General features: G+C 43.5%; 1 protein-coding gene across 1 annotated transcript in view; it reads left to right on the plus strand.

Annotated features, from left to right (window-relative positions):
* Positions 1-13016: 13016 nt before the first annotated feature.
* Positions 13017-16892, plus strand: part of AKNA (AT-hook transcription factor) — a 65430-nt gene continuing 61554 nt past the window's right edge. Inside the window, exon 1 of the mRNA XM_044659775.1 lies at positions 13017-13350. Within this exon, the coding sequence (XP_044515710.1) occupies positions 13017-13350 (334 nt within the window). The remainder of the gene's footprint in view (positions 13351-16892) is intronic.

Raw genomic sequence — 16892 nt, forward strand, 5'->3', positions numbered from 1 at the left:
TTCTTTCTTTCTTTCTTTCTTTCTTTCTTTCTTTCTTTCTTTCTTTCTTTCTTTCTTTCTTTCTTTCTTTCTTTCTTTCTTTCTTTCTTTCTTTTCTTTGTCAGCGTGACCTTGGTTAGGGCTCTTTAAAAATCATTCTGAGCCTCAGTTTAGCTATTTGTAAAACGAGATGGTGGAACCAGGTGGCCTTTAAGATTCTTGACAGAACTATTCCTTGATCCTTAAAAAACCAGGTGACTTTGGAATAAGAAGATTTTGAGGATACGTACAAATCTAGCTATTCTTTGTTCGGTTGTTTCAGTAGTCTCTGACTCTTTGTGATCCCATTTGAGGCCTTCTTAGGAAAGATACTGGAATGGTTTGCCACTTCCTTCTCCAGCTAATTTTACAAATGAGGAAACTGAGGCAAACAGGGTGAAGTGACTTTTCCCAGCATCACCCAACTAGTAAATGTCAATTGGAACTCCCTTCTTTCTCTTTCTAGACCCAACATTCAATCCCCCAATCACCTAGCTGTCCCAACTATCCTAATAACTATCTATTAGCAAGTGAAAGGGTCACTTGGTTGAGTCATTTAGCCTGAGTCTCAGTTTCCTCTCATTAATAAAGTGTGGGGATTAGACTAGATGATCCCAATGTTCCTTCCAGCTCTATATCCTTTGACTTCCCCGTTATGTTCCTTAGTTTATCTATCTGTAAAAGTAAAGTAGTTATTTTAATTGTCTCTAAGGACCCTTAAATCTCTAGAGTTATTTTCCCATGATTCTATTAACTTGCCTCTGTGGGGAAAACAAAGTTGCTTTCCTTCTCTTCCCTTCCTTCTCCCATATCCCCAGAGAAGAGATATTGGCTATCTGGAGGTATTTATAGGTAGGACAAGTACCTGGGGGCCCCTTCACCTGTAGAGGCCAGCTCCAAAGTCCTTAAAGTGTTTTTTGGGGTCTGGGAGGGCAAGGAAACATCTTTAGTAATTTCCATGCACTCTACTCACATTACACAGAATTTGCTTGAAACTTTCTATGAAGGAAGTGGCATTGCCTATGGTATAGTTCTTTATGGCAGTCAAGCCCATGTTCCACAGAAGTTCCTCTGAGGAGGTTTTAGGGATCCCAGAATCTGGGTCTGTTTCTGAGGTTGGTGTCTTGGGGCCTGAGTTGCTGTGGTTACCCCCAGGGAGGTGGCACTCTTGCCTGGGCCCTGGGTTTGTGTAGCCCTCATTCACTAGGCAACCAAGGGCATACTGGCTGTATCTCTGGCAAGAAGCTGTGAGTTGACCTATCTTGTGCTTTCCCATGAGTCCAAAATAATTTCCACCCCTCTCTTGGGGTTGTGTGTGTTTTGGCTGGGGAAGGGGGTAGGTTGAGAGAGATATGGTGGTCAGAGGTGGTGGGAGAAGACCACAGGGTCCAGTATGGCTGGCATATTTTTAGTCACACAACAAAGATAGAAAAAGGGAAATGGGTATCATCTAATGATTGGCATGCTAATAGGAATCAAGTCTTCTGAGGAGATAAGACCTAGGAGATGCACAATGGAAAGAAAACTGGACTTAGGAGTCAAGAGATGTAGGTTCTAGACCAGTGATTCCCAAAGTGGGCGCTGCAGCAATCCAGGGGAGCGGTGATGGCCACAGGCGCATTTGAGGGCGGTGAATAACTGTAAGGGGGCTGTGATAGTATGTGGCAGGAGGCGCCAAGTAATATTTTTTCTGGAAAGGGGGTGGTAGGCCAAAAAAGTCTGGGAACCATTGTTCTAGACCTTACTCTTTGGGAAGCTTTGAGGCCCAGAGAGTAGATTTGCATGCCTGTAAATTGAGGGGTTTGCAATAGATGGTTTCTATTCCAAAATCCCAAAGATTCCATCCTGACTTCAATTTCAACCTTTAAAAAAATTCTTTTTGAAGAAATCTGTGATTTCAAAGAATCTTCTGTGGGTTCCTCAGGGTGAGTGAGGAACTTCTATTTAGGCAGATGAGCACTCTTTCTGCAAGTTATAGTAATCTTAGAGAGTAACCTGGGATCACTTGATTTACCCAGGATCATACAGCCAGCAGCTATGTCAGAGGTAGGACTTGAAGCCAGGTCTTATAGTAGAGTACAATGTCAATTCTCTAAGTCAAGCTGCTTTTAAATTTCAGTCTTTTCTGAGGGGATTTCATCAGCTCTCCTGGGTTGCTGACTGTAATACCTCAGTAGATGCCAAGTTTTGAGAGTTTCCAGGGAGATTTGGAAAAGTTGGGAGCAGATATGTGTCATCTTGCCTAGAGAATATTTTGAAAATTGATACATGCCATTTAAATTCCTATTTCTCCCACTTAGGGGAAGAAGTATTTTTAAAGTCTCTAGGTCTTTAGAGGGAGAGCTTTCTTTTCTTTGAAATATTCTACTTCTAGGAGGAATCAAACCTGGAATCCAAATCTCTTGACTCTAATGAACTCTTCGATCTTTAAAAAAGGCATTTAACCTTTTGAATCTGTTTTCTCATCTGTAAATGGAGAGTAGTTATCCCATCCTTGCTTTCTCTACTATGGGAATCCAATGAGAATGGATGTCAGAAAGATTCAGTAAACTATAAAGCAGTCTCAATCAATTTTTACTATCACTTCCTAAGTTCTCATAAGAGTATTAGTTTAGATCTGAATTAGTTTATTAGTTTAGATTTCAGAGATCACCTAGTCTAACCCCTTTATTTTGCAGAGAGAGAAACTGAAACCCAGGGAGATTTAAGTGATTTGGCTAAGATTCCCCAGGTAGGAAGTGTCAGAGGTGGGATTTGAACTCATAGCAGTGCGCTTTCCACTCTTTGATCCTATTTCTTTCTTGATTGATTCTGGCCTCCCTTTCTGATATAGTCTCCCTTTTACATGGCTGAAACACTGCTCTTGGACTAACCATAGGGCACATTGTGAAGAACAATTTTCCAGTCCATGGCTGGGCATCCTTGCCCTGGGTTATGGTCCTTATACAGGAACTAGCCCTAGCTGTGTGACCTTGGTCCAATGACTTAACCTGCTGTCAGCCTCAGTTTCCTATGGTAGAAGAGACATAATACTCCCTAACCACCTCATAGGTGTGAGGATTAAGTGAAATAGACAAAAATAATCAAAATATTATTAGAATTGGGAGGGATCTAAACAATAATCTAGAATAAGCCCTTCATTTTTCAGAAGGTGTAGAGGAAACCTGTACTACAAGGAGATTAGTGGAAGAGTGATCGAACTGATAAGGTAGGACCAGATTTATGCCATTTAGAGTCTGATGGATTGGCCTAGAGTAATTTACTCTAGTGGGAGGGCAGTCAATCTGTAAAAAGTAAGTTCACGTTTTCACTAAGCATTTTTTAGGTTTAAAAAGCACTTTTCTCACAGTGATCCCACAAGGTAGTTCTTATGAGTAGGATTCTTTCTGCTTTACAGATGAGGAAATGTAGTCACAGAGGTTAGGTGATTTGTCAATGAACACATAGTGGGTGTCAGATCAAAGATTTGAACCATGTCTCTTGACTTTAGACTTGATTCTCTTCCCGTTTATTCCACTGTACAGTGCCTGTGCCAGTTTGATACAAAAGGAGATGCTAACACTTAACATTTTTTGATATCTTTTTTACCTATTACTTCTCCCTTTCCCAGCAAGCCATCCCTTATAATAGTGAATAAAAGAGAAACTGAGAGAGGCAGAAAGAGAATAAGAAAAGATAGAAAGTATGTGAGAGAGAGAGAAAAAGCAGAAAAAGGAGAATCTAGGGAGAGACAGAGTTTGAGAGGAGAGAAATAGAGACAAACAATACCTAGTGAAGAGAGACAAGAGATAGAGACAGAAGTAGAGAGAGAGAAAAAGTTCAGCAAAACTAACCAATTCATCAACCAAGTTTGATAGCATAGCTTAGTAGTTATCAAGCTTTTTGGTCTCAGAACCCCTTTTATGCTCTTAAAATTAGTGAAGAACCCTCACTTCACCTTCTCACTCTAAACCTGTTTTATATCTTTTATCTATTGATATTTATTATTAGGAATCAAAAGGCATTGGTATTATGAAATTAGTTTTGAGCACATTTGTTGTTCATTTGTTTTAATCATGTCTAACTCTTCTTGAACCCATTTGGGATTTTCTTGGCAAAGATATTGGAGTGGTTTGCCATTTCCTTTTCCAGCTCATTTTACACATGAGGAAACTGAGGCAATCAAGGTTAAGTGACTTGTCCAAGGATCTATGGCTACTAAGTCTCCAAGGGCAGATTTGATCTCAGGAAAATGAGTCTTCCTCATATCAGATCTGGTATTTTATCTCCTGTGCCACCTAGTTTTGACCACAAAGACCCACTAAAAAAGGCCTCAGGGACACTCAGGAATTTCAGAACCACACTTGGAAATCTTCTGATATCAGCAGAATTTGTTACTTTGGCCAAAAAAAAAAAAAAAAAAAAAGGAGCGAGTTGCATTTTCTCATATCTTCTAAGAGGCCAAAGAAGGTTACAATAATTATTCAGTGTTTATTTTCAATTTGTTGTTCCTCCAATTTGCAGTGTATATTGTTTTTCTGCTTCTCCTTCCTTTACTGTGCATCAGTTCACCTAGGTGAACCATCTTCCCATGCTTCATTGAATTCTTCATATTTATCATTTCCTCCAGGGCAGTTCTATTGCATTGACTGACTTTTAAATTCATTAGCTTTTGGTCTGATGGCCCCAACCTTGGAAGCAAGAGGATGTTGCAAAATGGTTGCTTTATGGATTTCTTCTGTTGAGGCTTAGTTCAGATTTAATATCTTCTGAGATTCCTTCCAACTCTGATATCCTGTAAAGTTGGGAAGATTCTGTAAGACTACTGACACATTGAAGTCAAAGGAAGTGAGAAGTGGAAGGCAATTTTTGATGTTGTTCCCTTGTTTCAGTGGTGTTTGACTCTTTATGACCCCATTTGGGGTTTTTCTTAGCAAAGATACTGGAGGGGTTTGCCATTTCCTTCTCCTAGAACTAGTAAGTGTCTGAGATATGATTTGAACTAGGTTTTCCTGATTCCAAATTTAGAGTTCTCCCTGTTGCACCAACCAGCTGCCCAGAAAGGCAATTTAGTTATCTGCAAAATACGCAGGATAAGCCAACGCTGATCCATTGGGAAGGGGCTAGGGGAGGCTATTTCCAGCTATCTAGATTAGACCCCTAAGATGTGCTGCCCTGGGTATAGTTTGTTTGGAAAGGGGCTTTGAGGGGATAAAGCAAGGCCAGAGAAAATACTGTTTTTGTAAAAAAAAGGAAGGTAGTGAGAGAGACACAGTTGATGCTGATACTTTCAGGGGACTCCATTTCATTCTTCTAGATCAGTGGTTCCCAAACTTTTTTGGCCTACCACCCCCTTTCCAGAAAAAATATTACTTAGTCCTCTGGAAATTAATTTTTTTTTAAATTTTAATAGCAATTACTAGGAAAGATTAATGCACCTGTGGCCATCACCGCTCCCCTGGATCACTGCAACACCCACTAGGGGGCAGTGGCGCCCACTTTGGGAATCACTGCTCTAGTCACTTGACAATAATTTCCTCACTCTGAAATTTGGCCCATCTTGAACCCTGACAAATCAGTCTGCAGAAATCCTGCTTCTTTCACCCCAATTAAAAGTGCTCTTAGGAATACCAGGTTATGGAACATAGACGTTAAACTCAGAGGCAATGGGCAGCTCAGCCGTGAAAGATCTTTGAGCAGGGATGAAGGGAGGATGGTGGCCTGTGCCTGCAAGACTGGAGAGGGAGCTACAGGAAGCAGAGGGTGTATCAAGAGTTCAATGTCATCGTCCAGGTGTGAAGTAATAAAGGCCTAGGTTAGGGTGGGGTCAATGGGGCTGGAGGAGATCATGTAGGCAAGAACCACTGGCCAAGTAGATAGATGTCTGGCCTTCTTGAACTTTCTCTTACTCTAGGGTAAGTACCAGTCTCCATTTACAGGTGTCTTGGCCAAAGGGGAGGCCAAACCTAAAGGCTCTGTTGCCAGGCCGGATGCCCCGGGGCACAGCCTGATAGCATCTTTAAGGATGTTGCTTAGCACCGCCACCTGGACTCCAGCCAGAGACCAGCCCAGGATTGGGAGATAAAAGAAACTATTCATCTACACCCAGGACATGTGCAGAGGGAGGGGCTAGGGCATGGAACCAAAGCAAGAATATATCTGGCTGACGGGTCTCTTTGTGTCTAGCACCATTACCGGCGGAGGGAGTGAAGGGCAAGGACGGAGGTGGCTCTGAGGGAAACTCATCTGCCTCATGATTATGCAGCTAGAATTCACATCGCTGTGTTATCACCTTTCCCCAGAACTGGAAGGGTTGTGGGGATATATTTCACATCCTCACTCCACTGCATGGGACCAGTATTGTACGGTGCTGTGGCTGGCTGGAAGCAGCACCGGTCCTGCAGGCAGTAGTTATGGGCCCTAACCTCTACCCTGCCACTGGCTGTCTAGGTGATCTTGGCAAACGCTCCACAGGGCTCTCAACCACCCGCTTCCCTGACAAAAATCTCAGTTTTCTCAGTGGGACCTGGATGAGCACCTGTTGGGCGTCTCATGGAAAGAGATATTTTTTTCTCCAGGGATGATTTGCACTCAATGTCTTCTGAGTTCTTTTCTGATTCTTAGATCCAATCAGTGTCGTGGAAGTCAAAGGTTGTTAGAACTGGAAGAGAACTTAGTGTGTCTCTAAAATGAGATCCCTGAAAGGTAAAAGAATTTTACTAAACTCATTTGTTAAAATAAAATGAAAGATCTTATGTACCAGATTCCTTCAGCTCTGGCAAATTAGAATGGTCCTAAAAGAAATCCAGGTCTTTGTGAAGGATTTTGGCTAGTAAGCCTAGGTGCCATAAAATAAATGCTATGTCTCTTTTCTATATTTTCCTGGTTAGGATGGCAGAAGTCTGTATTTTATCCTAGCAATTAGAAAATGAAAGGAAGGGTAGGTTGAAGGTGGGGTCGTGTTGGTACCCATTAATAGAAGCAAGATTGGCCGGCCGATGGGAGGTGTAGGGGAGAATTTTGTAGGCTAGTGGTAAAATCTTTGAACCTGCCTACAAGGATAGCTTAATTTATCATCAAGAAATGATTTCTAAAGATAGAAGCTAGGCCTCAGAGTCTATGTTTGGGATAGTGGAAATAGTTTAGTCCAGTAACGGGCAAACTACAGCCCGCGGGCCAGATGCAGCCCCCTGAAATGTTCTCTCCAGCCGTGGGACATTATTCCTAATCTGACAAATCCATTGAGTAGGATACAATACAATGAAACTTCAAAAGAGTTGCCTTAGAAACAGCCTGACAGATGAGCATTTCCTTTCCTTTGGCGCCCTCTTTAAAAAGTTTGCCCATCACTGGCTTAGTAGTATGCAGCTAGGTGGCACCATAGTGCACAGAGCACTGGACCTGAAGTCAGAAAGACACTTTGCTGAGTTCAAATCTGGCCTTAGACTCTTCCTAGTGGTGTGGCTCTGGGCAAGTCATTTAACCTTGTTTGCCTTTATTTCCTCCTCTGTAAAATGAGCTTGAGAAGGAAGTGGCAAACCACTCTAATATCTTTGCCCAGAAAACCCAAAATGGTGTCATGAAGAGTTGAACACGATTGGAAAATGACTGAAAAAACATGAAAAACAATACTACGGGGTTGTGTGTGTGTCTGTGTGTGTATTTTTATAAAGCCATAGAATCATAATAAAACTGAAAGGTGTCATGTTGTCCAACCCCATCATTTTATAATTGAGTCTAGAAAGGATAAAGGACTTGCCCAAGGTCACACAGGTAGTAAGCATTCGATGTGGTGTTTGAGTCCACAGTTAGTATTCTAATAGCAGCTACTATTTGTATAGCACTTAAATTCAGTGTTTTTCTTCACAAAAATCTTGCAAGGTAGGTCTTAAAAGTAACACTTTCCCTATTTTTATTGATGAGAAAATGAATCTCAAAGAGGTTAAGTCACTTGCCATGGGTCTCCATTGTTTGGCTAGGGATTTGAACCCCAACTAAACCACTTTACGTGGGGTTGGGGATGAATTGATATAAAAAAAAAATGGCATCTTGCTGAGGCCAAGTATGTTCCCCAGCCACGCTTATTTGCTAGATGCTAAATTGGCTGTATTGCTGAGACAGAGAGGAAGTGGGTTAGAGGCCTGGGGGACACGCCGCAAGAAGATTTGCTGGACTCTTGGTACATCGACCAACCAAGGTAAAGGAAACAGCTGGGCCAGAGCCCCTGGCGGGCTCATTTTGTAGCCGGTCACTGTTTTCCACTCACAGCTGAACACCCTAACGGAGATCCTGGCAGTCTCTCTAGAGAGGCAGCTGTCCCCCCAGGCCCAGCAGCCTCTCCCCAGCCCCTGCAGATGGTGGGGTTCATTGGGAGACTCTCGATGACTGCCGCTAATTGCAGAGCGCCGCTTTCTTTAATCACCCCCTCATGGAAATGCCAGGCCATGATACGCCCAGAACACAATAGCCCCAGCAGTGCCCCAGTCACCAGAGGGAATCTCAGGATCATTAGTGCCAGCAGAAACCCCACCGTCGAGACGGGGAGGAGCTGGGGAAGGGCCTCGATTGGGTAATTATGGGATTACTCCTCTGGCCTTGCTGCTCCACATCACACCTGTTTGGCAGGCAAAAGCCAGATCCGTCTGCTGTGTTACATGGAGTAAGTCTATTCCCCCAAAGTCCATCCCACCCAATAATGACGATGACAACTCACATTCCTGTAAAACTGTGAGGTTGGCACAACACTTGCTTTGGGCCAGGGCTCAGAGAGCAAATACTCATTCAACTGTTGGGTCCGGATCAATAATTTTTGTCCATCTGGGTAATTTCCAGTATAGAAGCTCCCTCCACCGATGCAGAACAGAGCATCTGTAATTTAGCACCTTGGAGGGTTTTTTTTAAAACCCTTACCTTTTGTCTTAGAATCAACACTGGGTATTGGTTCTAAGTGAGCCCCATTATTCTAGGCTCAGCATGGCCAAAATACCTGGAGAATGTTTAGCTGGGATATGGGGCAACTGTGGGCAAGGAAGCTGCAGGAATATCAACCTTTTCCCTCTGGTCTTTAGTAGAGAACCTCTTTGGTCCCACTGGAGGAGGCAAGGGAGGTCTGCCCTCTTCTTCCTGACCTTATCTGCTACCCCCAGCCCAGCCCTTGGCCTGGCACAGCTTCCAAGATTGTGACTTTATTCACTCCTGCAACTCCTTTGGTCCCTGGCGTGGGATCTTGCCCATGGCAAATGCTCCTTCGGACAGTGTTCCATTGAATGCCCTCCCTGGCTTCCTTTAAGTCCCTACTAAAATCTCACCTCCTATAGGAAGCCTTCCAGTGCCTTCTCTCTGTTATTGCCTATTTATCCTATATAGAATATATATATATATATATCCAAAAACTATATATAGTTTTGAGTATTTATTTGCAGGTTGTCTCTCCCATTAGAATATAAGCTCCTTGAGGGTAGGACTTGCATTTTGCCCTTTCCTGTGTCCTCAGTGCTTAACACAGAATCTGGTACACAGTAGGGGCTTCAACAATGTTTACTGAATTGAATTTGCTGTGTGCTTGGGGTGTTTCAGCAAGGCCTGAGCAGCACCTACACACATGGAGGGAGGTGCCTAAGTATCTAAAGCCTAGGCCTTTTGTTTGGGTGAATGGATTGGGTAGATGGCAGAGCAGATGGAGGAGGTTAAGAAGGACGACAAGAAGCATGGTGGAGGGTACAGTGAGGAGGCTGGATGGGACAGGCTGATAAAGGAAACCAAAACAAACGCCAAGGAATTGGATCCCAAATGTTTCAGCTGGCTAGGAAGAAGCATGATACACTGGAAAGAGGCTCTAGAGCAACGGTCGGCAACCTTTTTGGCTGTGAGAGCCATAAACGCCTGTGGAAGGAGGAGGATGGAGGCGAAGGCGCTGGAATATGGGGTGGGGGCTGAAGGGCCCCCTGGGGCACATCCTGGGGCTCTGCCCCGACTGGCCAGTCGGGAGGTGGAAACAGATATGGCTTGAGAGGCATAGGTTGCTGACCCTTGCCCTAGAGTCTAGAGTTAAAGGGCTTGAGTTCAGATCATATCATTGTCACTTATTGACTGAGTGAACTTATACAAACCCCTTATTCTCTCTGAGACTCAGTCAGTAAAAGGAGGTTTTTGGATGGGAAGATGGCCACTGTGGGTTCTTCCAACTCCAGATCTCTGGTCCTTTGGCCCACTGGAGGGAGACACTGTTGGGAAGGTGGAGGGTGGGGGACAAAATGGTAGTGGGGGTGGGGATAAGACAATTTGCACATAGATTTAAATCGATAGGTTATGTTCATATTGAACCCTAAGGAGCACAACAAATCATGATGCTGAACCCCATTATTCTGAGCTCAGCATAGCAAAAATATCTAGAGAATGTTTAGCTGGTAGGGCAGAACAGGGATAGGGTTCGATTGGAGGTGAGGAAGATGCAAAAAGATTTATCCTTTTTCTCTTCAGGCTTCAGAAAAGGACCTTGATGGTCCCAATGGAACAATCAGGGAAGTCTATTCCTCTTCTTTCCAATCTACACCCTTACCCCTTACCCTAGCCCAGCCCTTGGACTACCAAGGCTCTAGAATGCTTTTAATTAAAAGGCTATGGGTAGTTCTAAATTAAAGCTTTAAAGGGGCACCCTTTTATGGCTACCAGAGAGATAGGGGATGAGGAAGAATAGGTGGAAATGTAATTTTTTGGGAAGAAGTCAGGACCTAAGATTTCCTTTAAAAATATACACATTATTTATTTCACTAAATATTTCCCAACTGTAAAAAAAATTTACATTCATTTTTTAAAACCTTTGAGCCCCAAATTCTCTCCCTCTTGCCCCACCCCCATCTCTTTGGAAGGCAAGTAATATGTTATCAATTATACATGTGAAGTTATATAAAACATTTCCACATTAGCCATATTGCAGAAGAAAACATAAAAAACAAAAGTATAAGTTAAAAAGTATCCTTCAATTTGCATTCAGATCCCATCAGTTTTTTCTCTTGGAAATGGATAGCATTTTTCTTCGTGGGTCCTTTGGAATTGTCTTGGACCGTTGTCTTGATCAGAGTAGATAAGTCTTTTATTTACAGTTGATCTTGGCACACTATTGTTATTACTGTATACAGTGTTCTCCTGGTTCTGTTCTCTTCACTTTGTATTAGTTCATATCAGTCTTCTCAGGTTTTTCTACAAGCATCCTGCTCATCATTTCTTACAGCCCAATAGTATTTCATCATAATTATACACTACAACATCTTCAGTCATTCTCTAATTGATGGACATCCCCTCAGTTTCCAATTTTTGCCACCACAAAAAGAGCTGCTGTAAATATTGTCATACAAATAGACACCCAAGAGTTCAACCTTGTTGAAGAATTCTTGGTGTAGAAACTCCCTCTTCCAGTGCATGTTATGAACTCCTCTGTAACTTATAGTCTTAGAATTTTAATTTATTTAGTTAGTTTAGAATATTTTTCCATGGTACATGATTCATATTCTTTCCCTCCCCTCCTCCCTACCCACTCTCGTGGCCAACGAGCAATTCAACTTGGTTTTTACAAGTGTCACTGATCAAGACCCATTTCTATATTATTAATATTTGCACTAGTGTGATCATTTAGAGTCTACATCCCCAGTCATATCCCCATCATCCCATGTGATCAAGCAGTTGTTTTTCTTCTGTGTTTCTACTCCCACAGTTCTTTCTCTGGATGTGGATAGCATTCTTTCTCATAAGTCCCTCAGAACTGTCCTGGATCATTGCATTGCTGCTAGTAGAGAAGTCTATTATATTCAACTATGCCAGTATATCCGTCTCTGTGTATAAGGTTCTCCTGGTTCTGCTCCTTTCACTCTGTATCAATTCCTGGAGTTTGTTCCAGTTCACATGGAATTCCTCCAGCTCATTATTCTGTTAGAGAGCTTTTTGAGGCACCCAGAAGTTAAGTGTCTTCCCCAAGATCACACAGCCAGCACTTGAACCCAGATCTTCCTAACTCCAACGTCTACTCTCAGTCTACTACCTCTCTGCATTGCATTTATTAGTGCCATATTGTGAAGATCCCATAGGGATAACAAAAAAATGCCCTGGACTTTGAGTCTGGAGGTTTAGGCTCTTACAGATAGGATTATGGGATCCAGAACTATACTTTAGATACAACTGAATCAAATGTACCATTTTACAAGTAGGGAAATGGGAGACTCTCTTAGAGAGGGAAAGTGACTTGTGTAAGGTCACACAGGTAGTTAAATAATAGTCAGGATCTGAATCTAATTCCTTTAACTCTAAATTTCAGCATCTTTCTTACTACCACTAACTACCTTCCAGTTCTGCCCACCTTAAGCAAAGTCACTTCCTCTCTCCCCCGTCCTGTATCTGTTTCTCCCTCTGTAAAATGACGGGTTTGAATTAGATTGGCCTTTGGAGCCTTTCTAGCTCCAACGTTCTGTGTTTTATGCTCTAACATTCTAATGTTCCAAGGTCCTTCTCAGATCTAATGTGCAGGAGGGCTCTGATTCTTTTCTCAGCCGGTGAGAGATCCAGAAAAGGTCTCTAAGGGGTTAAGATCTCTAAGTTGCTCGTCCACACACACACACACAGACACCCATCTCGCTCTGACGAAAACTTGTAGGAAATCTGCCTGTGCGCTTCCTGCTCAGCTTCTGAAGAAAAGGCAGGGGGCGGGGAAGGGGTTGAGGGGCAGAGATGTGGTTCAGGGAGGGCTCCCTTGCTTTGCTGACAAAACGACCTGGAAGTGTGCCAGGGAACCCGGGAGAGATGGAGGGAGGGAGGCAGAGCAAGTTAGAACAAAGAAAAGCTGAAGTCTCCTGAGAGCCGGACCCGCCTGGGGAGTCCTCAGATCTGTCCTGAGCAGAAAGTGGTGAGCACGGGTGGGGGCGGGGGAATCCAGGGGGACAGTCCTTTGGGCTGGTTGAATCATAAATAGAGAATAGAGGGTGAAGCCCGGCTGGTGTGGGGAAGAAGACTAAGTCAGGAAGTATATAGCAATGGGGGGACCAATGTGTGCAATCCTTCATCTCGACGTGGTGCCCGTCCCACCCCTCTACCTCCCTGCTCCAGCAGAGATGGAAGGAATGGGAGAAAGGCTGGGGATTTCAGGGGCTTACATCAGCATCCAGAGAGGAGGCAGTTCAGCTAATGGGGAGGCAGCCAGGAGGGCTACAGTAGTGAAACACCAGTGTCCCAGCTGGAAGGCTGGACCGGTGGGGCTGGGCCAGGGTGAGGAGTTTGGGATTCCAGAGCAGCTAACTTACAGCCAAGAGGTGGCTAAACTTGGCAGGTGGGCTCTGGCTTCAGATTATCCCAGAGGCAGAGAGTGTAGTAGGTGTGACTCAGTCCCTCAGTCAATTAGAAGGGCCATGGCTCGAGCCTTCTTGAGGATAAGTCCTGGGTTTCCTTTCTGAATCTGCTTTGACCCCAAGACTTGGCTTTTCTTGGTTTGTTCCTGCTGGACCCAAGGGAGAAAAGTGAGCAGAGCCATTTCTTCCCTTCTTAAGTGAAATTGTTTTAACTTCATTGAGTTGGAGGCGGTGGGGTAAGGAAGGTGGGTCCTTAACCCTACAGCCCTTTTCTGGGGTTCTTGTACCCTTTGCCTAGTAACTTGGCCTCCCTCCCTTACCTCAACTGAAAACCAGATTTTTCATGGCCTTCCCCTCCTGCTTCACTCAATGTGTGTTTCGCCATCAGGGTAATCTTTCCCCAGTTGTGACGCAGCTCCCTTTGGGTATGGCAAGAACTTATGTGCGTGGGGGATTTCTTCTGTAGAGCACCACAGTGTCTTTGGGTTGCTGAGCTAAATGAGGTTGGCCACAGGGGTGATGGATTCAGGGTTTACTGAGTTCTTAGTTTCCATTACTATATGGGAAGCTCATGGGTTTGGGGGGAAAGTCCAGTATTTCTTGGGTGCTTATTTGGACTTATAAAACCACTGAGTCTTTCAGTGAATAGAATATGGCCCTTGAGTGTGATGTCTCTCATGCAGAGATGGCTTTGTCTGTTATGTGGCAGGGGCTGACTTGTTAAAGGTTATTTGTTGGATAAACAGGAGGCGTCTCCATTCTGTGTCCTCTGGGAATCAATGTGGTTGAAGAAGATTCATTAATTAGGAGTCAAGAGTCCTGACTTCTGGTCTAGGCTTCACTACTTAACTAGCTGTGTGACCTTGGACAGCCACTTTAATTTTCTGAGTCTGACTTTCCTCATCTATCAAATGGGATTAATAACCCTTTATTAAGGAAGATTTAGGGCTTGATAGAACCTTAAAGATCATCTAGTTCAAACCCCTCACTTTAAAGATGAGGAAATGGAGGCCTAGAGGCATGAAAAAACGGTGTCTGAGGTCATACAACTTTAAAGGACCAGACTCTAGTTTTAAACCTTGGGTTGGCTTCTTCAAAGTTCTGAAGATCAAATGAGATAATGGATGTGGAATTATACTTTACATATAAAACAAAATTTGTGTGTGTATATGAGAGAGAGAGAGAGAGAGAGAGAGAGAGAGAGAGAGAGAGAGAGAGAGAGAGAGAGAGAGAAAGGGAGAGATTATTTTAGTCTAAGGAGAAGAAGAAGCACAAGGCCACAAAAGAAAAAAGTTTTTTTCCCCTCCATGGGATACCTAATCAGCCATGCTTCACAGATTGCTAGAAGAGACGAGGCTAGTTCAGAAAGGTAATAGGAGCTCCATCACTTCACCATGATTATCTCCCAAGGCCAAATGTCTGTAGTGCCAAGGTTGATTGGAACCAATGAAGGTGTAAGGATAGCCACATCAATGTCTTGGGGAAGATGTGAGTCCTGGGGGCTTGTAGGTCTCTGTAAATGGGAAGAGCAATACAAATGATTGATGTTCTACACCCTTTAGTCAAAGTGAGATTTCTGCCCTCGGATGACTCATCCCAAGAGAGAGGAAGTTCCCTTTTTTACATACCTGGGCCCTTGTGATTGGGTAGAAGATAACTGAAAAACCACATTCAAATAAAAAAACAATTTAAAAAACACCCCTTTCTCTGTAGCTGGTCACTGGGGCCCCTCCATCCAGCCTTTTTTTCCCATGAAAAGAAAAATTCTCCCCTAAGTCTTTGCAGAGTGAGAACTCTTGTCAAAATCATGCCCAAGCTAAGACGCTGGGCCAATTTGATGCTCTTAGAGATTGGTGATGGGAATGATGGCACCACCACCATTGTGGGCAGTTTACCTCTGTGAATTAGAGCCCTCATACACATTTTATAGCTAAGGACTCATAAAACTAAGGACCATAGAATTTTGATCCAGAATGGATTATCGAAAGCCTCACATCTCTCCCTTAACCAAAGTCAAAACAACGAATAAGAAGCAGTGTGAAGTTATCTACTTTTTTCATTACTCCACACAGCTATCCCATTAAGGAGAAGGGAAGGGAATAAGCATTTATATAACTTGGCACTCTACTAAATGCTTTTACAAATATTATCTTATTTGATTTTAACCCTGCAATGGATGTACTATTATTATCCCCATTTTACAATTGAGGAATCTGAGGCAAATAGAGGCTGTGACTTGTACAGGGTCAAGGGTCACACAGCTAGTAAGTGTCTGAGGCCAAATTTGAATTCAGGTCTTCTTGACTCTAGACCTATGGCTCCATCTACTGTACCTTTAGCTGCTAGAAGAAAGGAGAATTTGACTTCTTAAATTGAACACTCAAAATCAGAACGTTCAGCCCTCTGGGTACTCAGAGGCTGGTCAGAGCCTACTTGATTATAATAGTTGAGAAAGGTCAGAACAGTACTATTTCTGGAGGGGAAGGGGTCTCCAGGGAGCTGCAGGGCCTGAGAAGCCCGTGTGTGTGTGTGTGTGTGTGTGTGTGTGTGTGTGTGTGTGTGTGTGTGTGTGACTTGGGCTACAGGGAGGCTGTTTCTTCAGGAGACTGGGAGGAAAGCCAGGCCCACTCAGTCAGCAAGCTTTTTCATAAAGCACCTACTTTGTGCCAAGCCCTGTGCTAAATGCTGCAGATACCAGGAAAGGCCAAATGACAAGGAAGAGACCTGCTGAGCTCCAACACTAGCAGGATGGTGCCATGGAAAGAAAACTGGGTTTGGGGTCAGAGGGCCTGAGTCTGAAGCCTGGCCTTGCTGCTTACCACTTATGAACAAATTCTTTTTTCCTCCTGGGCCTCGGGTTCCTCATCTCTTAAATTGAGGAAACAGTGACCTTTGAGATCCCTTTAAGCTCTGAATTTATGAACTTATTTCTCCAACCTGGCTGCAGTCTTAACACTTTCTTCCCTAAATACAGTATTGCTCAAGGTCCTTCTCTTCCCCTACCCCATTTTATTCCTTAATATCTTAGAGATTCCCTCATTAAAGGCAGAATGGAGTCTTTTAAAGGGTACATCTAGGGACATTATGGCTTGGGAGTCAAAAAAAATGGAATCCTCGCCCCCACACTCCCTGTTCTGAGACTGATTTAGTGTGTAAGGCCGGAAAAGTCACCTCACTTCTCTGGGGTTTTCTCCTTGGCTATAAAGTAAAGGAGTTGGACTAGATCAGTCATTCTCAAACTTTTTGTTCTTAGGACCCTTTTACACTATTAAAGATTATTGAGGACCTGGGACACCTCAGTGGCTCAGTGGATTGAAGAGCCAGGCTTAGAGACAGGAAGTCCTGGGTTTAAATCTGGTCTCAGACACTTCCTAGTTATGTGACTGTGGGCAAGACACTTAACTCTAATTGCCGAGCCCTTACCATTCTTATTCCTTGGAGGCAATACACAGTATTGATACTAAGCTGGAAAGTAAGGAAGGAGAGAGAGAGAGAGAGAGAGAGAGAGAGAGAGAGAGAGAGAGAGAGAGAGAGAGAGAGAGAGAGAGAGAGAACAAAGAGAAA

This window comes from Gracilinanus agilis, chromosome 2 (assembly GCF_016433145.1).
Source record: "Gracilinanus agilis isolate LMUSP501 chromosome 2, AgileGrace, whole genome shotgun sequence".
NCBI classification, from domain to species: Eukaryota; Metazoa; Chordata; class Mammalia; order Didelphimorphia; family Didelphidae; genus Gracilinanus; species Gracilinanus agilis.